Source organism: Tasmannia lanceolata, unplaced genomic scaffold (genome assembly GCF_043159265.1).
Source record: "Tasmannia lanceolata isolate RefF3 unplaced genomic scaffold, GAP_Taslan_0.1 ptg000004l, whole genome shotgun sequence".
NCBI lineage: Eukaryota > Viridiplantae > Streptophyta > Magnoliopsida > Canellales > Winteraceae > Tasmannia > Tasmannia lanceolata.
The window spans coordinates 3,459,597-3,477,430 of NW_027518681.1; the positions used below are offsets into that span (position 1 = coordinate 3,459,597).

Consider the following 17,834-nt stretch of genomic DNA (forward strand, 5'->3'; position numbering starts at 1 on the left):
ATAGCATTTCTCATATCTATACAGGGGAAATAAGGTTCTAAGCAAGTATGGAACTAACAAGTTGCATAGCTTTCAAAAGTACTAACGAACCCACCAATTCTCTTATAAAAGACTAGTATTCTGGGCCCATGCTATGCATGGATGTTAAATGGTGGGCCCCACCCATCAAAATATGAGCTGTAAATTGGTAGGCCCCACCCTAATGCATGGGTTTTCGCCTAGAGATGGTGGACCTCACCAATCAGTAACATCATGGATGAAATTGTGGCTCGTACCCTATGCATGGGTTTGGTTGAGATGGTGGGCCCTACTCTGGTATAAAGCTGTGGCCCCATCCCATAATAACATGAGGAGGTGTAAAATGGCAGGCCCCACTCTATGCATGGGTTTGGGTGGAGATGGTGGGACCACCCCATCAAAAGATGTGGTGTCAGAGCTGACCAATGCAAGCCATGGTTATAAATCGTTGGGCCTCGCCCGGCATGTGTTAAACAGTGGGCCCAGCCATATAGTGAAATGCAGAAATAAGTGGCAAAACATTATTCCATAATAGTTGCAGTAAAATTAAAAGTTGAAGGCAAAATGTAGCGGAAAATAGATTTAAGTGGCGAAACCAATTAAGTGGTAAAATTAGAAGTTTGCAGTAAAATATGGGAGATGATTTTTTCTCCCCTGCAATACATGCACGCTTCCCTTATGACGTGAAAAGTGGGCAACTTTATGTTAAATCACGTTATAAGGGGGAGCGTGCAAGTAATGCGCAGAGGGTCAAGGTGGCAAACGGGCCGTGCAGGCACGAAATTTCTCGGCCCGATGTGGCCCGCGGGCCAGGCACGGCATGTTTCGTCCAATGGCCGTGCCAGCACGGTACAGAAAAGTTGAAGGTTAGGCATGGCACGGCCCATATCGTGCCGGCCCGGGAAAATAGCCCTAAATACTCACTTTTACACTAATTTTACCGGGCCGTGCCGTGCCGCGGGCCTAAACCCCACAGCCCGGCACGGCCCGCGTCACTGTAGCTAGCCGTTGCTTGCCGACATGGCCCGTGGTGTGCCGTGCCTTGCCGGGCCGTGCCTTCCCCATTCCTGGTCATTCTCCTTGCGCTCACTCTGGATCGCTCTCTCGTTGCCCACTCCCTCCTGGAGCAAGTTCGTTATCCATGCGCTCGCTCTCACTCGTTCTAGGATAGTCTAGAAAGAAAGAAAGAAGAAAAAAAAGGAGAGAAAAAGAAGACAAGAAATTGAGGAAAAAAGGAAAAGGGGAGAAATTCACATAAAAAATCTAAAGCAGGGGAAGAAGAAGAAAAAGAAACCCGCGGAAATGGGAAAAAAATAAAAAAAGACTCCCAAAATAAGGGAAGAGGAATGAAGATGAAAAAAATAAACAGAAGTCAAGGAAGAGAGTAAAAAAAACATGTAAAAACTCCCAAATTGGGAAATTATGAAGAAGAAAGAAGAAAAGCAGGAGATTTGGAAAAAAAAACAACATAGTAAAAAAAAAGTGCTAAAATAGGGGAAGAAGAAAGAGAATGGGAAGAACAAGAAAGAAAGCAGAATGAAAGAAGATGAAGAAAGACAAAGGAAAAGTAGAAAAAATAGAAGACAAAATTGGCAAAAAACTCTTACAAATAGGAGAAGAAGAAGAAGCAGCAAATTTTTTTAAAAAATGACCCTAAATTTGGGCAAGAATAACAGAAGAAGAAAATGAGGATGAAAAGAAGAAGAAAATGAGGATGAAAAGAAGAAGAAAAACATAAATTTAATATCAATTTGAGGCTTCTCGAGATGAGGCATTCGTCCAAGAAATTTTCTTCCATAATCCAATAATTAGATTAAAGTTATGATAATTGGATAGAGATACAATGTAATTCTTAAAATTATAATTGGATAGTTATTTTATGTCACATTATAAGGTATTATCTATGAACTTGTAAGATGATTTTTACCACTTGATATTGAATGATAAAACATCATACGAAATTAAGAAGATCGCACTAACCTTGGAAATTTGAAACACTAGTACCCATAACTTATTTTTACCATTACAATCTTGGATTAGAAGTTATGATGATTGGATGGAAATGCTGCATAGTAAAAAAAAAAAAAACAAACATCAGACTTGGCATTCTGCTAGATAGAAGTTTTACATTGTAGGGTATTTTAATTACACCATAATACCATATTCTGGTAATCGACCAGAGGTAGATGCATACATGGTAGGGTATTTGATGCCATTATACAATGTGTTTTCTATGTACTTGTAGAGTACTTTCTAACACTGATGATGTATGAATGGTAAAATATCATACAAAACTTTGAAGGGTCATTGGAAACTTTGAAGAACCCTAAAAACTGACAAACAATATCTTAGAAAGTTGAAGTTCTAGTACTCTTCGCGTGATCATCATAAAATTTTAATCTGGGCATAAAGCTAAGATAAATTTTGTAACAATTTAGGACTACTTGAGATGAGGCATCCATCTATAAAAAATTTCCCCAATATTATAAGTTATGGGGATTTGCTAGGGTCCATTGCAAAAGGCATTTCACAGCTGGTTTGTCGTATGTCAAACCAGCCACCTCATGAACGGAGACAACAGCTCCCAATTCCCTGTACAAGGGTTTGCTAGGGACCATCGCATATGCCATTTTTGCAGACCCGCTGTTGCATGAGAGAGCAGCCATCTCAGATGAATAAAAGAATAAGACAAAATCTGAGCCTATGTGGCTGCTCTCTAATGCAACAGCCGGTCCACAAAATGCCTTCTGAAATGGCCCTAAGCAAATCCCATGTGTATGAACATCAAAATCTCTGATACAGAGAAGAAAAACATTGCAAGAAAAATATAGGGGAGTGATAAATCGACCCCAGTATATCTTAAATCGAACCCCAAGTAGGGCAGTGCAGAGAGAGAGAGAGAGGTATGGGGGTCGATTTAAGATAGTAGGGGGAATATATCGATGCTAATTAAGGCCTTTGTGGCTCACAATCGTTTGTCATAATCTGTTTGTGTATAGACTTCAACTCCTAGGTGTTCAAATCAAGTATCTCAGGACCCGATTCTGACCCTTGGAATTTTTATTTTTTTTGTTTTGATCCGATGTCCATAACAAAGAAGTAATCAAATTTCTCAAACACCAACATTATTTTTTTGAAGCAAATTTCCGAACACTTGTAAGAAACCACTGTCTATGAATATGCCTAGCACTGGCCTCTTGGTTATATTACACCACTTATTTCCCAGAACTACATGTGAATTTCAAGGGGGGAAATTACTACAATATGCATCTTGAGTATAATATTGTGATTTGACCCTCTTAAATGACATCGACAAGATCGATATTTTTCACCCAATGGATCCCTCCAGGTAAATGACATATGCTAAAAAAAACTCTGATGATCCGACACGTCCAATCAATAGCTGGAAAATAAACAGTTAAGAAAGTTGAGCAGTGATCTACATTCAAACCCTGTAATTAAATAGCTAAGATCCGCCATTATGTGAAAGTGTTTAGGCTGTTTCATCTGGAAGGGAAATATCAGAGAGTTTCTCATATGGGTGAATCTCTTATCATTACCCCCTACATTTAAGTATCAAGTTGTATATAATACAAACATTCCAAGCTTAAAAATAACCATCGAATTAAAGAAACACCACTTATTAAGAGTTTCACATGGGAGAGTCAGCAACCAATGACTAGGAGCTTCCTAGCTAAAGAGCTCAAGAAAAAAGCAACCCATATGAGTTATGTGGAGTAAGCTAAATTAAACTCAGCTCAAGTTGCTTTTACAAGAACAAAAAGAGGTGCTTCCCCTAATCGGTCACGGCCCTGCAGCAGTGAAATGCACATTAGTCTTCATGAGTAGAACAGATTAAAAGTGAAGGGCGAAAAAATGGAACGAAATAACCCCAGTACACAGTGAGGAACTCGTGCTCAAATACTATGTTAACAAACATTAGTGCATAAACAACTGGCAGAACTCGAGATTTTGGGGTGATTGCTCGGGAATTGAGACAGTTGAATTTCACTAAAATAGTATGGGAAGGAGCTGCTTGCTGCTAGTGGGGGTACTGCTAGTGCAAGATCGACTTCTTGATCTATTTGACGGCAGACTTGAAAATCCACCTACAGACGCTTTACACCCAATCATTCCGGATAACGCTTGCTGATCTCCTACTTGAGCTGCACGAATGTTTGTGGAGCGCTAGTTCAGTCGTGTTGCATCACAAGTTTAACCACCACCGGTAGCCCTCCGGTTCCTTAGACATATAAAGATGGGGTTTCCTTAGCTTTAAAGGGAACCCAAAGTCCATTCCTGAAGGAAGGGATGAATGAAAGAAGGAAAGACAGAGAGGGAAGAGATATATCATAGTCGACTACGTTATCTTAAGGTCGATCAAACTTTCAATTGTTCCTTGTTAGAGACTCGGAGATTGCCCATGGAAGTTGTACGATCCAGCAATATCGTGTGAGTGGAGAAGGGCAATGCCCGCTTGTAAAGCTCTTTCGTCGAGTGCGCGATCATGACAGGACTTCAGGAAGAAGCCCCAGCTCCTCATAGTTGTCCCTTTAACACCAATGGTAGATAGGAACTGAACTGTCTTACGACATTCTAAACCCATAAATAGAACTGATATGCCCAGATATATAGAACTTCTATGCCCTATTATGTAAGGAGGGAATTGATAGCAGAAGATATAGGGAAATCTTAATTCATTGGGCCTTTCGATACAATCAAATAGATTGCCACAAGGGCGCCATATTCTAGGAGCCCAAACTATGTGATTGAATAAATCCTCCACATCTTAATATATAATGTCGATTTCCAGCTGTTACTGAGTCTTCTTGGTTGGAAGGAAGGTCTGTCTCCGACGATTGACACTTTTCATTACCTCCGCTCTCGTTCACTTGGTAGTCTTTCTTATAGCCTATCATCATTTACAGCAGCAAGGAGAAGTGAGCAATCAGACAAAGCCTTCCTATTTTTTTTATTCAGTTTAGTTTTCCTAACTCTTCATCTTTTAACGTATGCCTAAACGCTCTGGCAACGTATGCCTATGTTTTTAGTTATTGTTGATTTTTTTTTTAAATGGGAGGTATATCTCTGAAGTTATGCATCTATTTGCTTATGTTTCTTCTTATATTTACATTTTTATTGTGGATTGGAACAAGAATTCTATGTCTTAAAATTGAAATGAACTTTAGGTTTTAATTTAGAGCAAGTTGTGGGAATGCATGTTAGGCAGAAAGAGTTCGAAATGATCCTACCCGAGTTTTAAATAGCTAAAGATGCACAGATTTTATTCAAGAATTGAGAGAAAAGTCAAAACTTAAAATACCCAAGCCTACTTTCTTAATTATTCTTCAACCTAATCTTTAAGATATTTATTATATAAACTTCACAAGGAGACTTTAGAATACCAGATGTAAGATGATCATACAAAATAAATTTTGAAACTACTCTCCAAGCTTGCCCTTCGTATTTTTAAAAAAATGATGACTTAATTTTTGGTTATTTTCCATCTATATTCTATAAAAAGCTAGCGATAGCACCAAATACTCCCTCCCCACTAACCACCCCCCCCCCCCCCCCCTCTCTCTCTCTCTCTCTCTCTCTCTCTCTCTCTGAGGATGCCAATCCTCCTACTCATGAATGCTTGCAGACCCTCATATTGGTCCAGTAACTCTAGCCTCTCCAATCCCTCCAACCATGCCCCTCCTTCCATTTCCACTAAATGAACCAATTACCTATCACCGTGATGGCCCCATTCTAGGCATAGAAAATGTTGTTCTCATTTCTGTAATGTTATCCTAGGCTTTCTCCCCTGACTTACATGTACTCATGATCGAGGTCTTCATTAGACATTGTCTTCCTCTTCCTCAGCACTCCTGTGTCTCAAGAATTCTCTAGTACTTTTCACTCTTTCATATGTATTTTTCCATTGTGATTTATTCTTCCGAGTGTGTCTTTTTCACTTCCGAGAGCACAGACTCATAACCCATAAATTTGGCTTTTTGATATGTCGAACGTTGTTTCAATCAGTTAATGCCACCACTACAATGATATGGCATGAGTTACACATCAGTCACAACATATTCTCATCCATTGAATGTGCACGCTGCCACCCAATATTTGGATTGTCATCTCTATCACCACAGCCCCTCCCATGGTCAACACTTGTGTGCAACTTCAACCATTGGTTATCCCGTTCCAGCTATGAATTTTTGAAGTTGAAAATTCTGCATTAGTTATCCATTCGGCATTAATATAGCAGAAATAAAAAGAAAAGAAAAAGTTAAACAGCAAAAAAACCAAGAAAACAAAGCAAAGATAAGGGAAAAAAAACAATGTCACATATTTTTTTACTAAGAAATTAGAAAAGCATGCAAAAAATAACAAAAGCAAGATAAAAATAATCCGAAAAAGGAAAATGGAAAACAAGCACAGGCATACACACATAGATCAAACATAAAAGTAAGACAAAAATTTGTATCCATAGAGATACACAAGTCTCAAGTTCTCATAAGCATTATCCTTGGTTAAGAAGCTAATGGATAGATGTAAGAGATGAAAGAAGTAATCACACCTTTAGCTCTGGCAATTCGATAACACAGGCACATTCAACCACCTCTACCCCAACACGTTCTGCAAGGGAGAACAAATCTAGGATGAACAACAACATAATAGCAAAACAGGAGAAATACTTCTTATGACTGATCAGGGAAAACAAAACCATACACAAAAATGTTCATAATAACATGCTGAGACAACAAAATCTAGCATTTCTTCTTGAGGCACTACTTCAACTGATTGAAAAATGAAATACTAGAAAATAGAAGTCTTTGATAGAAGAAAAAGTGAAAAACACTACAATAAAACAATAATCCAACTAGACACTAGTTCAAATGCAACACTGGATGTCTTTTCAAAATATCTAAAAACAAAAAAAGAAAATCCATGTAGGAACCAAGGACAGATTCTAGCAGGAAAAACAAAATGGTATGCAGACAGCATTACACTTCCTGGTACTTGTATGTCCAACCTTGTACTATACCTTAGATATCATATAACATACAAAATGTGGCAAATTTATCATTAAACTATAGAGACAATGAAAAGAGAGTGAGTACAGAGTAAAGCCAAGGAGTACAATTTCAGAAGTAGCAAAGAGGGATATTGATGGCATTTTATAAGAACCCCTTTACTTTCTTGCAACTATAGGAGAACATTTGATGTATGAGCAACATCAAAGTCATTCTATAAGAACTCTAGGAGTTCTAATCCTTACATATGGATATTGTTACTTTTTATTTAGGTTTCAATTAGAAGAGGACAGAATGGTGACACTGTTTATTTTATTCCTTCGGGGTTATTTAGTAGCATAAGGGTATTTTTGGGATTTCCTAATAAAACTTTAACAAGAGGGTTTTTACGAAAGTAGTGGGGACTGCTTGGGAGTTTGTTAGAATAATGATTTGATGTTTCTGCTCACGACAAACACCCCTAGGGTTTTCCTGCTTTTGCTTTTGGAGCTTGTTTAAGTCATTATGGCAGCAGTGAGCAGTCTCTAACGTTGCAGTGATGCGCACTACCAGTATCACTCCAGCAGTATTTAGAAGTACCAGAATCATCGGAATTATTCTCATTATGCTTCAAATGGTGCATAGATCCTTCTCAACTCACGAATGTCGAACAAGACTCTATGTACGTGTAACTCAAAACATCGAGCAAAATAATAAAGTGGTAACTAGCTCATACAAGCAAAGTGAAAGAGATATATAACAAGAACTCTCATCATCCCAACAACTAATTAATAATAAATTTTCTACAAATATATTGTATTTCTAGCACACCAAAGATTAACAGATTACCTAGTAGCCTGATAGCAGCACATAGGGTCCCCCCAGTTGCAATGAGATCATCAACAATTAGGGCACGTTCTCCTGCCTGTACAGCTCCTACATGCATCTCCATTTGGTCGGTTCCATATTCCAAAGAGTACTCCTCAGAAATCACCTCACCTAATGAATCATCAAGATCATTAATATATTCGTGAAATGATAAGAATCATTAAAAGACTCAAACAGAAGGCTATACAATCAATATATGAATATGAATAAAATTACCACAAAGGCATGTTTAGCCCTCATAATATCTCACAAAAGAGTGCATAGTACGGAGAAAGATCTAAGAAGTGATGACATTTTAAAAATAGTATAGGATAGAATTCTACAGACACAAATCCAAAGTTTCGGAGGTGAGTCAAATAAACCATGTTATGTCAAATGCACAAAGAGAGGTGACATGCCAATAGAAAATCGATAACAACTTTGGTAGCCTCTTCCTCCTTATATACCCTAATCTGTTAACAATGGCACCTTCATACCACACATAATTTTCAACCAATATTCTGACTCTTGAGATAAGAGAAATATATGACAGGTTTCCTGATACAAAAAGTATACCGGAGTAAGTGGAGCAGCACGGTGTGAGTGCACCTGGAGCCCGCTGAAACTTAGGATGAGTAGCAGGAAGAGGGCTTCCTTGAGGGCATTGGGGTCCACCCAGTGCTGGATGAGTAGAACAACACAAAGGTGTCAAAGGTAGTAGTGTGAGCCATCGACTTGGAGGAGCCCCTTGAGGACTTAGTTCCATACGTCACTATTAGTCTATGAGAAAAACCCAAAAAGCTTGGCAAATGTCAGAAAGGTGGTCCTGGACATAAGAGACATGGTCGAGGTAGAACAATAATCACCAAGGCACTCAAGAGTACATTGGGCCTTATTTGTGCAAGCAATTAGGTGTGGGATATCTGCAAAATGATCGAAAAGGGTCATCATCTTCACGATATATTGATGTATGGTAAGCTTTCCCTTTTGTTGTTTTGCAGTGCAACCAAATAGAAATGGAGGGCCCACCAAAGTACTTGGGCAAAGGTAACATCAAGGACCTTGGAGAGAACCTCAGGTTATAGTGTGGGGATCAGAAGTTGGTCTTGAGCATACTAGGCATCGTTTTGTAGGCAGGCATTTTTGTCTTTTTTTTTTTTTTTTTTTTTTAATATTAAAAAAGTAAAATCAGCATTTTTGTCTTTTTATGTTAAACTATGTTCATATGTAGATATAGCAGAAGTTTTACTTATGAATTTGCAATTTTATTATAAAATACGGGGGAATGATATCTCCTCCTTCCCTCTTTTCTGACGGATAAAATCCCCCCCGCCCCCCCCCTTTTAACGTTATCTGTTAAGTTTTAAAGTTAAAGAAAAACATTAAAGGGGGTGAATTTATCCTCAAGCAGTGAACCATTCTCACAGAAACCATTAAAGGGGGGGATTTTATCCGTTTAGAACGTGGGGGATATCATGTCCCTAAATATGATGTTACAATCTGTTAGCTATGATTTGTGGACACGGACACAGCAAACTTCCAAAATTTAGAAATGGGGACACGGCTAAAATAGAAAGTACATATACTCATGATTTGTGGACATGGATTAGTGTGCCGAGTTTCGACCAAGTTTCGACACGGATCCAAGGTATCTGACATGGAAACCTATAAATAGTGTCACACTCATACGCATACATACATATAAAGTTGCTAACACTTCTAGCAATACACCTAAAAGTGTCTAAAAGAGTGTCGACATGTGTGGACACGGGTGTAGTGTCGGACATGACACGACACGTGTATCGGCAATAAATTCGAAGTGTCGGTCAAATCATAGTCTGTTAGGATAAAGAAAAGGGTAATTATCTGCACAAAACTAATCATGTATTTATCAACATCATTTTCTTATAATATTTTCTACCATAGCATATAATGATTATAATTTTCTATATCATACTTTGGTTTTTATATTTGTGTTTCGCTTTTCTTTCAGCCCCGTTATCCCCGTCAACTATCCACCTTTCTCTTTGCAAATGCAGGTATCTCCTCATCTTTCTTCTCTATGAATACAGAAATTGGTTAAAATCAGAATTTTGGAGTTTCATTATTCAATTCATACAATGTCTTACAGTCACAAAGATTTACAGACTGATAAAACAAAAACTAATCAGATTAAAATACAGTCATCATATATGCTCGAAAAACATTACAACCATAACCATCCTTCAACCAATGTGAAACGCATGTGCACTTGTACTAGTTAGTCACAAATCAAAAGACTTCTTAGTAGAGGTCTTAACTAGTTTAGGTCTGACACAATCAATATAGTTGCCAATATTATTCGCACAACACCAAAAGGGCTTTTGAACGATTAAACGTTCAGTAAAGAATTATTGACCTTTAGAATCTAGATCTAGGATTTTATTATGGAGAATATGAAAGGAGAAAGCAAGGACTGAAAAGAATGTTTTAATACCAACTAGAAAATAAAGAAAATGAAATTGGACAAAAGATGTCTTTCTGGGTGTGGTTAATTGCTAATATTTGCTAATATTTGTTAAGGACACATATTAGAATAAATTGCAATAGCATCCCTACTAAAAAGAGAATCAAATAAAACATAAAAAATATATCCCTAAAGCTTCCAACATTTTTAATCTATTTATCTAATCTAGAATGTTGCACAGCACTCCTTCAATCTACATGCGTCAACGAAGTATTCAGAAACTAATAGTCAACTACGCAATTACCACATGAATGAAATAGAATGGATAAGAAAGAGGTACCAGGCAATTTCTTTGGCTTTCTCAAAGGGACAAACTTCGCCTCAATAGCCAAAGCAATAGGTGGGCCAAATATAAAGCCTCTTGCTTCAATTCCTGCAATATAAACAAAAAACAAACCCACTCTTGTTGGAATACAAACAAACCAGTCATAGATGTCATAAGCACCTAATAAATTATTTGGATAAGAGGATTGAATAACTAACAAATAAACAATCTAGATTATAAGGTAATTGAGTTATAATATGTTGTCTGCTCAAATTTTTTCTTGGAAAACTATTGGAGGGAAAAAGTAGAGGTGGGGGAACTGTCCGACGATCCAAACCATTTGTCTGCTGAGCCCAACTTTGGATTAGCCATTCCCAAAAAATTTCCCTATGGGACAAACGTAACCCTTCGATTTGTGGATGTATTCCTAAATCAAGATCCTCATGCTTTTTTATATTTTAACCATTCATTTACAGGCCAAAATAAAAAGGATTAGGATTGTTCAATAGGAGATATCATTGTGGCGTGATCTATCCATGATGGGGACGAGAAGATAATAATTTAGATCATCAACAGTTGCTAGTACTTTTGAAGCAAGACAGCATATATTAGCTCAAACAAAATTTTTTAAAAAAATCAGGGAGTTAACATAGGGCTCACCCTAGGTTAACCTCTGGATCACCTTAAATAAAATTGAGAAAATTCAATCATGAAGGAGCGGTTCTATGGTAGTGGGACTGTGGGAGTACCATAGTATGGTAGTCCACTAGTCCTGGCATTCATATTAGCAGACTTTTATTATTTACTTTAGTTCGCTTGAGTGTGGGTACAGTTGTCCACGGGGCTCAGCTTTGTTCAAGCCTTCAATATTGCTTTTAAGTTTTGATGTGGTTGAGTGGCCAAAGTGGTAGTGGGGATATTAGAGTCTTTTAACTTTATTTCCCTAGTTTAATAAGAATGGAGGATGAGTGATATAAAGGGGACCTTCTTTATTGTAAGGAGACTTTGGATTCTATTGAACGAATTGGTGGGTTTCCCTCTTTGCTTGTAGGTTTTCCTAACGATGACAGTAACACCGTGTTGGTTTTCCCTACCTACCTAGATTTTTCAGTTGTTACTGGATGAGATCAGTTCTCGCGATCTGATTTGCTTGTGAAATCAATTGCTGTCCTGCACGAAATTGGTATCAAAGCCGAGTCAATTCACATGGCTACACGTGGTAGAGGCCGTGATGCTAGTTTAAATCAAACATAGGAGTTGCTGGAGTTAAGGAGAACATTAGAGCATCCGATCCATGAGAAACAGAATTTACAGCGTCGAGAGTGAGCAGAGGCCTGAATGGAGGTAACGATGGCAACCGCAATGAAGAAACTGTTGATTTTTAGAATATATTGGAGAATGCCATACTGATGAGTTGCTCAATCCTTTTCATGAGCCTACGTACCAAGTACAACCTGAACGACTTGAACACATGTTGGCTAGGGCCTTAGAATCGAATTCAGGTAGGGTGTGAAAGGAAGTGTGGGACTTTAACAGAAGAATGCACACGGAAGAGTTTCTTGATTGGTGAGCTTGAAAAAGTATTTCAAGTGGAAACCGATGGTGGAAGGAAGGAAGTTGTTATTCATAAAGATAAAATTAAAAGGGGTTGGTCTTCAATGGTGGAAACAATTAGAGAAGCAACGAGTTGGACAAGGGAAGATGAAAATCAACAAGTGAAAGCATATGATGCAAAAATTACATAAACAATTTCTGTCGGCTGATTACACAATGTCAGTGTATGATAAGTTCCATGGGTTGCGACAAAGGGAGACAAGTGTGCAAGACTGTACAGCCGAGTTTCACAATGAGTTCCTATGTGTAGGGCTGAATGAAAACGATGAGAAGTTAACTATGAGTCATATTTCGGAGCTGACTACGCTATATGGGCAAGAGGAACCACAAAACCACACAGGTACAACTGGGAATTTAAGAAGTTTAGGTGTTGCTCGTGTGTTGCGACCATGGTTTTGAATTTCATCCAAAATCTGAAATTTGCCTCGCCCGAATTTCAGCCGAAATTTCGGTTTCGGTCAAGGGCGAAACCGAAACCGAAATTTAAATCCATGGTTGCAACTGACCAAAACAACTTTAGAATGTATCAGTCAGACCCTACATGTTGGAAGCAGTGATCAAATAAAGGGAAGGAATGGGTGCGTAATGCACCTTCTGATCATGAAGTTAGTTGCACAAAGGGGGCAGCAACTCATCCCAAGGAAGCAGGATTCTTCCCTGGGAGCTTTCGATTCCCGCTTTCGATTCCCGCTCTGGCAACCTTGAGCAGGATTCTTCCCTGGGAGCCTTCGATTCCCGTTTCGATTCTCGCTTTCGATTCCCGCTCTAGCAACCTTGACTCATCCTACAAAGAATCTCATGTGGGGAGCATGGGCATGTCTCCAATTCTTGTCCTCACCATCGTAAAAGCTTTTACGGCTGTCACTTCTGGCAAGGCTAGGTCGGAGAAGGTCACGAACCCCTTCTTGAAACATGAGCATACCAAGGCTCCGAAAATCCACAATACAATATGGGAAGTCATCATTTTTCATGTACTAGCCATATAGAGTTGTGTTGTAAGGTGCCCCTGGAATCACCACCCCCAGTCTTCAGGAGTGGCTCAGTCCTGCAGGATCTTTTTCATCTGGATCTTCTCCTCTTTAGTAGGGCGGTAACCAAGGTCGAATGTGTCTTGGACTGATCGTATTTCCAGCCATGAGGCTACCCCTTGGGCACGTCAGCCCAATCCCAGCCCTATAAACTAGAAAATATCACTGCCTTCTGAGCATCTTCGAAACATGTGGGTTAGGGATGAATGGGAAGGGTAAGATTTATTTCATTGCGTCGGCCCAGGAGATTTGAGATACTTCTAGAGAATCCAGTGACACTAAACCCTTCTTATTTTCCTTTAAGTGGTACAAAAGCTTCTTGAGGTATTTGGCCAATCCGGAAGTCGGAGCCCCCTTTCACTATCATGATCTTGTTTCCCTTAATGAATTTGAGTTTCTAATGCAGCGAAGATGGGACAGCCCCTTCTGTAGCCAGGGCCGGCCTAGGAGAAGGTTGAATAACCTCCTTGAAATAACTCCAAGATGGTTATCAAAACTTGCAGATTTGAAGAAACTCCAATATCTGACCATCCTGTGATCCTATTAATCTCTAACTTGGATATCGTCTTCCAAAGTAATTTTTTCACCACATATCAAAATTTCAAATAGATCCAACGGTCGGATAGCCGTCAATCCTTTGGGCCAGTTTCCAAAAATACACAATTTTCCAAATCTGATAATTTCCTACTTAATTTCATGAAAATCCGAGAGTGAATCCCATTTGATTTTCTATTAGAATCCGGTCGTAGCCATTTCAACCCTCTGAGTATTCCCTTTTATAGAAGCATCCTACATCAATTGAAAAAGAAAGAATAGGACAAGTTACCTTTTTCTCCCGAAAACCTAAAAGGGAGATGTGGCACATTAGCACCCCTACATAGTGATCTATTGATAAAAAATATGAAAAAAAAGAAAAATAAAGCCTATTTATCCAATGGTGGGAGTCTCATGTATCTCACTATTAGAAACCATATAATGCAATTTCAGTAAGAATGGTAAATCAGTTCATGCATTGGTGATGCTAGTTTATCCACTAAAAGACTAAAAACTAAGATATTGTTCACCACTCTAGTAATTAACCCAAATACCAACCAATGGCCTCAGCCACAGGAAACACTGTTGTGATAAACCATTTAGTGGTAGAAAGGGTGTATTGTACTCCAAGGTCTAAAGGAGGCCGCATTCCCAAGCCATGCAAACTGGAATTCAAGTGTTTGGCTACAGAAAGATTTTAAAGTAGATCGGAAAATTCTCGCAAGTTCCATGGCCTATGAAGCACGGGTACGGGTACGGGGTGCGGGTACGACACGACACGGGTACGTGATTTGCCAAAAAAACCGGGTGCGGGTACGTTCGGGTATGCCGAATATAATAATATATTTTAATATTTTATTATATATTTATAAAAATTAAAAAAAATAAAATTGTAGAGCAATCAAATAACAATAACATCACCAAAATGGAAAATTCTAATATTACTCTTCATTTCTTAAGTGATTAAGTTCCATATTTCATAACATGAGGCATCAATACATCATTCATTAGAAAAAAAAGTCTGTCACCAGTGTGTTGACCAGTGCCTGACAAGATGAATAATTTTTAGAGACCAAATTATGAGATTTTTTTTACTGGACTTTTGGGATTTAATAATGTTTGGACAAAATAGATTTTATGAATTTTTAAAATTTGAAAAATACCCCACCGTTTGGAAGTTAAGAAAGTTAAAATTTTGACCGACCCTTTTTCTTTGAATTTTGTACTAGAACTGGAGAGTAGACTTTTTTTCCTTTTAGATTTGGGTGTTGAAACTATTTTTAATAAATCCAAAGGGGGGGTATTCCGTTATTTACATGTAAATCTTAAGTAAATGGACAATAAACATGTAAATACGAAGTACAGGAAAGTAGAGAGAAGTACAGAGAGAGATGGTTTACATGTAAATACGAAGTACAGGAAAGTAGAGAGAAAGACGGGAGAGGAAAGAGAAGCAGCAGGAAGAAGCAGGACGTGTCGGGACCCCGGGAGAGTACCTGTGCTTCCTAGTCCATGGCCTTGAACCGCACAAATCATTTTGAATCAGATCAACTGTGAAAATGAGAAATTGGCTTTTCATGTGGAGAAAAGCCAATGCATGAGGTACCATTGTTATCTCCTCTCACCTCTTCTTCGAATTACATGAGGACAAGCTGTCAGGTACTATGAAATCTTGCAATGACACACCCGGTTGATGAATTGAAATGGTAGGGTTCTTGTCGAACACTAGAATTACAACTTTAGGGGGAAAAGTCAGTCCCATAGAGGAAAAAATCAGTCTCAATAGGTTTTTTTCACTCTTTTTCTGGAAAATCAGCATTTGCATCAATCAGTCCCATCGATCGAATTTGTGGCAGTCAAACACTACTCATATTCCATCCAATCCAGTTTTTATGAAAAAAACAAACAGATCAAACTTCAAACTAGAGAATATGTGGCTCAAGGAATGATTATGACACCATTCATTCAGAGTGAAGAGCAGATTGCAGACATATTACCAGACCTCTAGTAAGGGGATTGTTGTGTTATGTGGCTTGTCTCCCATGTTTCCCAAACAGTTACTAAACAGTTTTGTGCGTGGAAACATGAGAAGAAATTTCTAATTTGAAAATGAGAACGGTTATTCTCAGGTAATCTCTCTTGTAGGAAAAAAGAGAGAAGGTGAGTGATCAAGGTTTACCTCTTTGGAAAAGGGATGGAGAAGAAGAACACAGGTGTTGTTCGGTTTGATCTATTGGTGAAGAAGAAGCATCTTGGTTATACCGGTTATTTTTCTAGAGTTAAAGAGAGGAAAGGAAAGAGATTAGAGAAGAGAACTCTCATCTCTGGGAAAAAGGAAGAAAGGGCACACTTCGTGTTTTGGCCTTTCTTTTGTACAAAGAAGAAAAGATAGATTTTCTCTTATGGGGATGAAGTGAAAGTTCTTTCTCCTGACGAGATTAGAGAGAAAGGGTGAGAGTTTTACCACTTGGGTGTAGGGTCTTAGTTCGATTTTCATCTTGTATTGAGAAGACCGAAGAAGGTGAGTTGTTCTCGCTTCTCTCTTGTGGTTTCCTTTTGTAATAGAAAATGGAGTTTTCTTTCTTGTATAGAGAAAGCGATTTAAGAGAGAATGGTGTCCATGGAAGAGAGCAAAGAGGGTTACGGGTTTACGAGATTGTGTTAATCCCGCTTTTGTAATCTTGTTATCTTTTCTCTAATGGTGGAAGAATTGATCTCACCCGTGGATGTAGGCCATTGTGCCAAACCACATAAATTCGTGTGTTCTGTGTATTGTTGCGCTCTTGCGATTCTTTTGGTTGTTTCTATTTTGCCTTCGATTGTGTTATTTGATCGGATTTCTTGTCCAACAGGGTTTTTTTTATAGACAGGAATCAATTCCTAAAGTTCCTGTTAAATCTTGGCAAGATCAAATGGAATTATAGCTTTATAGAAAGTTCTAATATGTGTAAGAGAGTGTTTAACATTACTCATTCTTTATAGAACTTGTGTATATATTTCATTGATACAATCTACTACTAAAGCAGATGTGACCATGCTGATTCAATAGCCATACAAACTGTAAAGCCAAGTAAATAAACATTTCTATAGGTCATGAGTGATTGGTTACCTGCAACAACAGAGATGTTTTTATCTTTGTATCTCTCTACAAACAAATCAATGGTGTCCTTAAACGCTTTGGGATCAAGAAGCAAAGTCGTAATGTCCTGAAAAATTATCCCTAAAAAAAGGAAGACAAAAATCAAACCCATCTCTAAAAAAAGCTGAATTATTGAATATTAGAAAAAACCCAGATGAGAAATCCATGGATGTGCAAAACCCCACTTGTATTTTGAGTCAAAGATTGAAACTTTACTTTTAGTTGAATTGAATTACCTGGTTTGGGGAAGTCTGGTATGACCCTTATTGAAGAAGAAATTCTTGCAATTCGATCATCTTCATATTCGGAAGCCATTTTCTTACAGGAAAGCTGCAGAAAGAGAGGAGAGGAAGACCAAGGAGGTGAAAAAGGCAGGGGATTTTGAAAGGGAAAGTGAAATATTGGCCCCTTCTTTTCCTTGGGCCAGCCCCATCTAGTGTATTTACGACTATCCTTTTGCACTGCAAGTGGGTGGCCCAAAGAAGAAAAAGGGGTGGAATACATCATTTCCCTTTCGAAAGACTTTCTCAGACGCTTGTGTTACGCTGGTTTGCCTTATTTGTGTCACAGAGATGTGAAATGACTAAACTACCCTTATTCTTTTAATCATGATGGATTAGGAATGCAACTTGGATCGCGGTCAACCAGCATCCCATGGGTTCAACCCAATTTTGGCTTGGGTTGGGTTAGGGTTGAGTTCTTGGGCAGCTGGACCCGACCTCCATCCTTTAATTTTATCACGCTTTCTTAGGGTAATGTTTTTTTTTTTTTTTTGGCCATAGGTTAACCCGAACCCAAGCTCACTCAAACTTAGACGGGTTGGGTTAGGGTTGGCCATTGACCAGAGGCTCAGATT

At 38.5% G+C, this 17,834-nt stretch overlaps 1 protein-coding gene across 1 annotated transcript; it reads right to left on the reverse strand.

Moving 5' to 3' along the window:
* Positions 1-3,458: 3,458 nt before the first annotated feature.
* On the reverse strand, positions 3,459-17,506 carry LOC143876057 (adenine phosphoribosyltransferase 1-like). Its single transcript, XM_077377666.1, has 6 exons — positions 17,215-17,506; positions 16,949-17,059; positions 10,679-10,771; positions 7,875-8,024; positions 6,590-6,648; positions 3,459-3,830 (listed from the first exon to the last, which is right to left on the reverse strand). Exons 1-6 carry the CDS (start codon positions 17,483-17,485, stop codon positions 3,777-3,779), a joined length of 738 nt encoding a protein of 245 aa, XP_077233781.1. The 5' UTR covers positions 17,486-17,506; the 3' UTR covers positions 3,459-3,776.
* Positions 17,507-17,834: the final 328 nt, after the last annotated feature.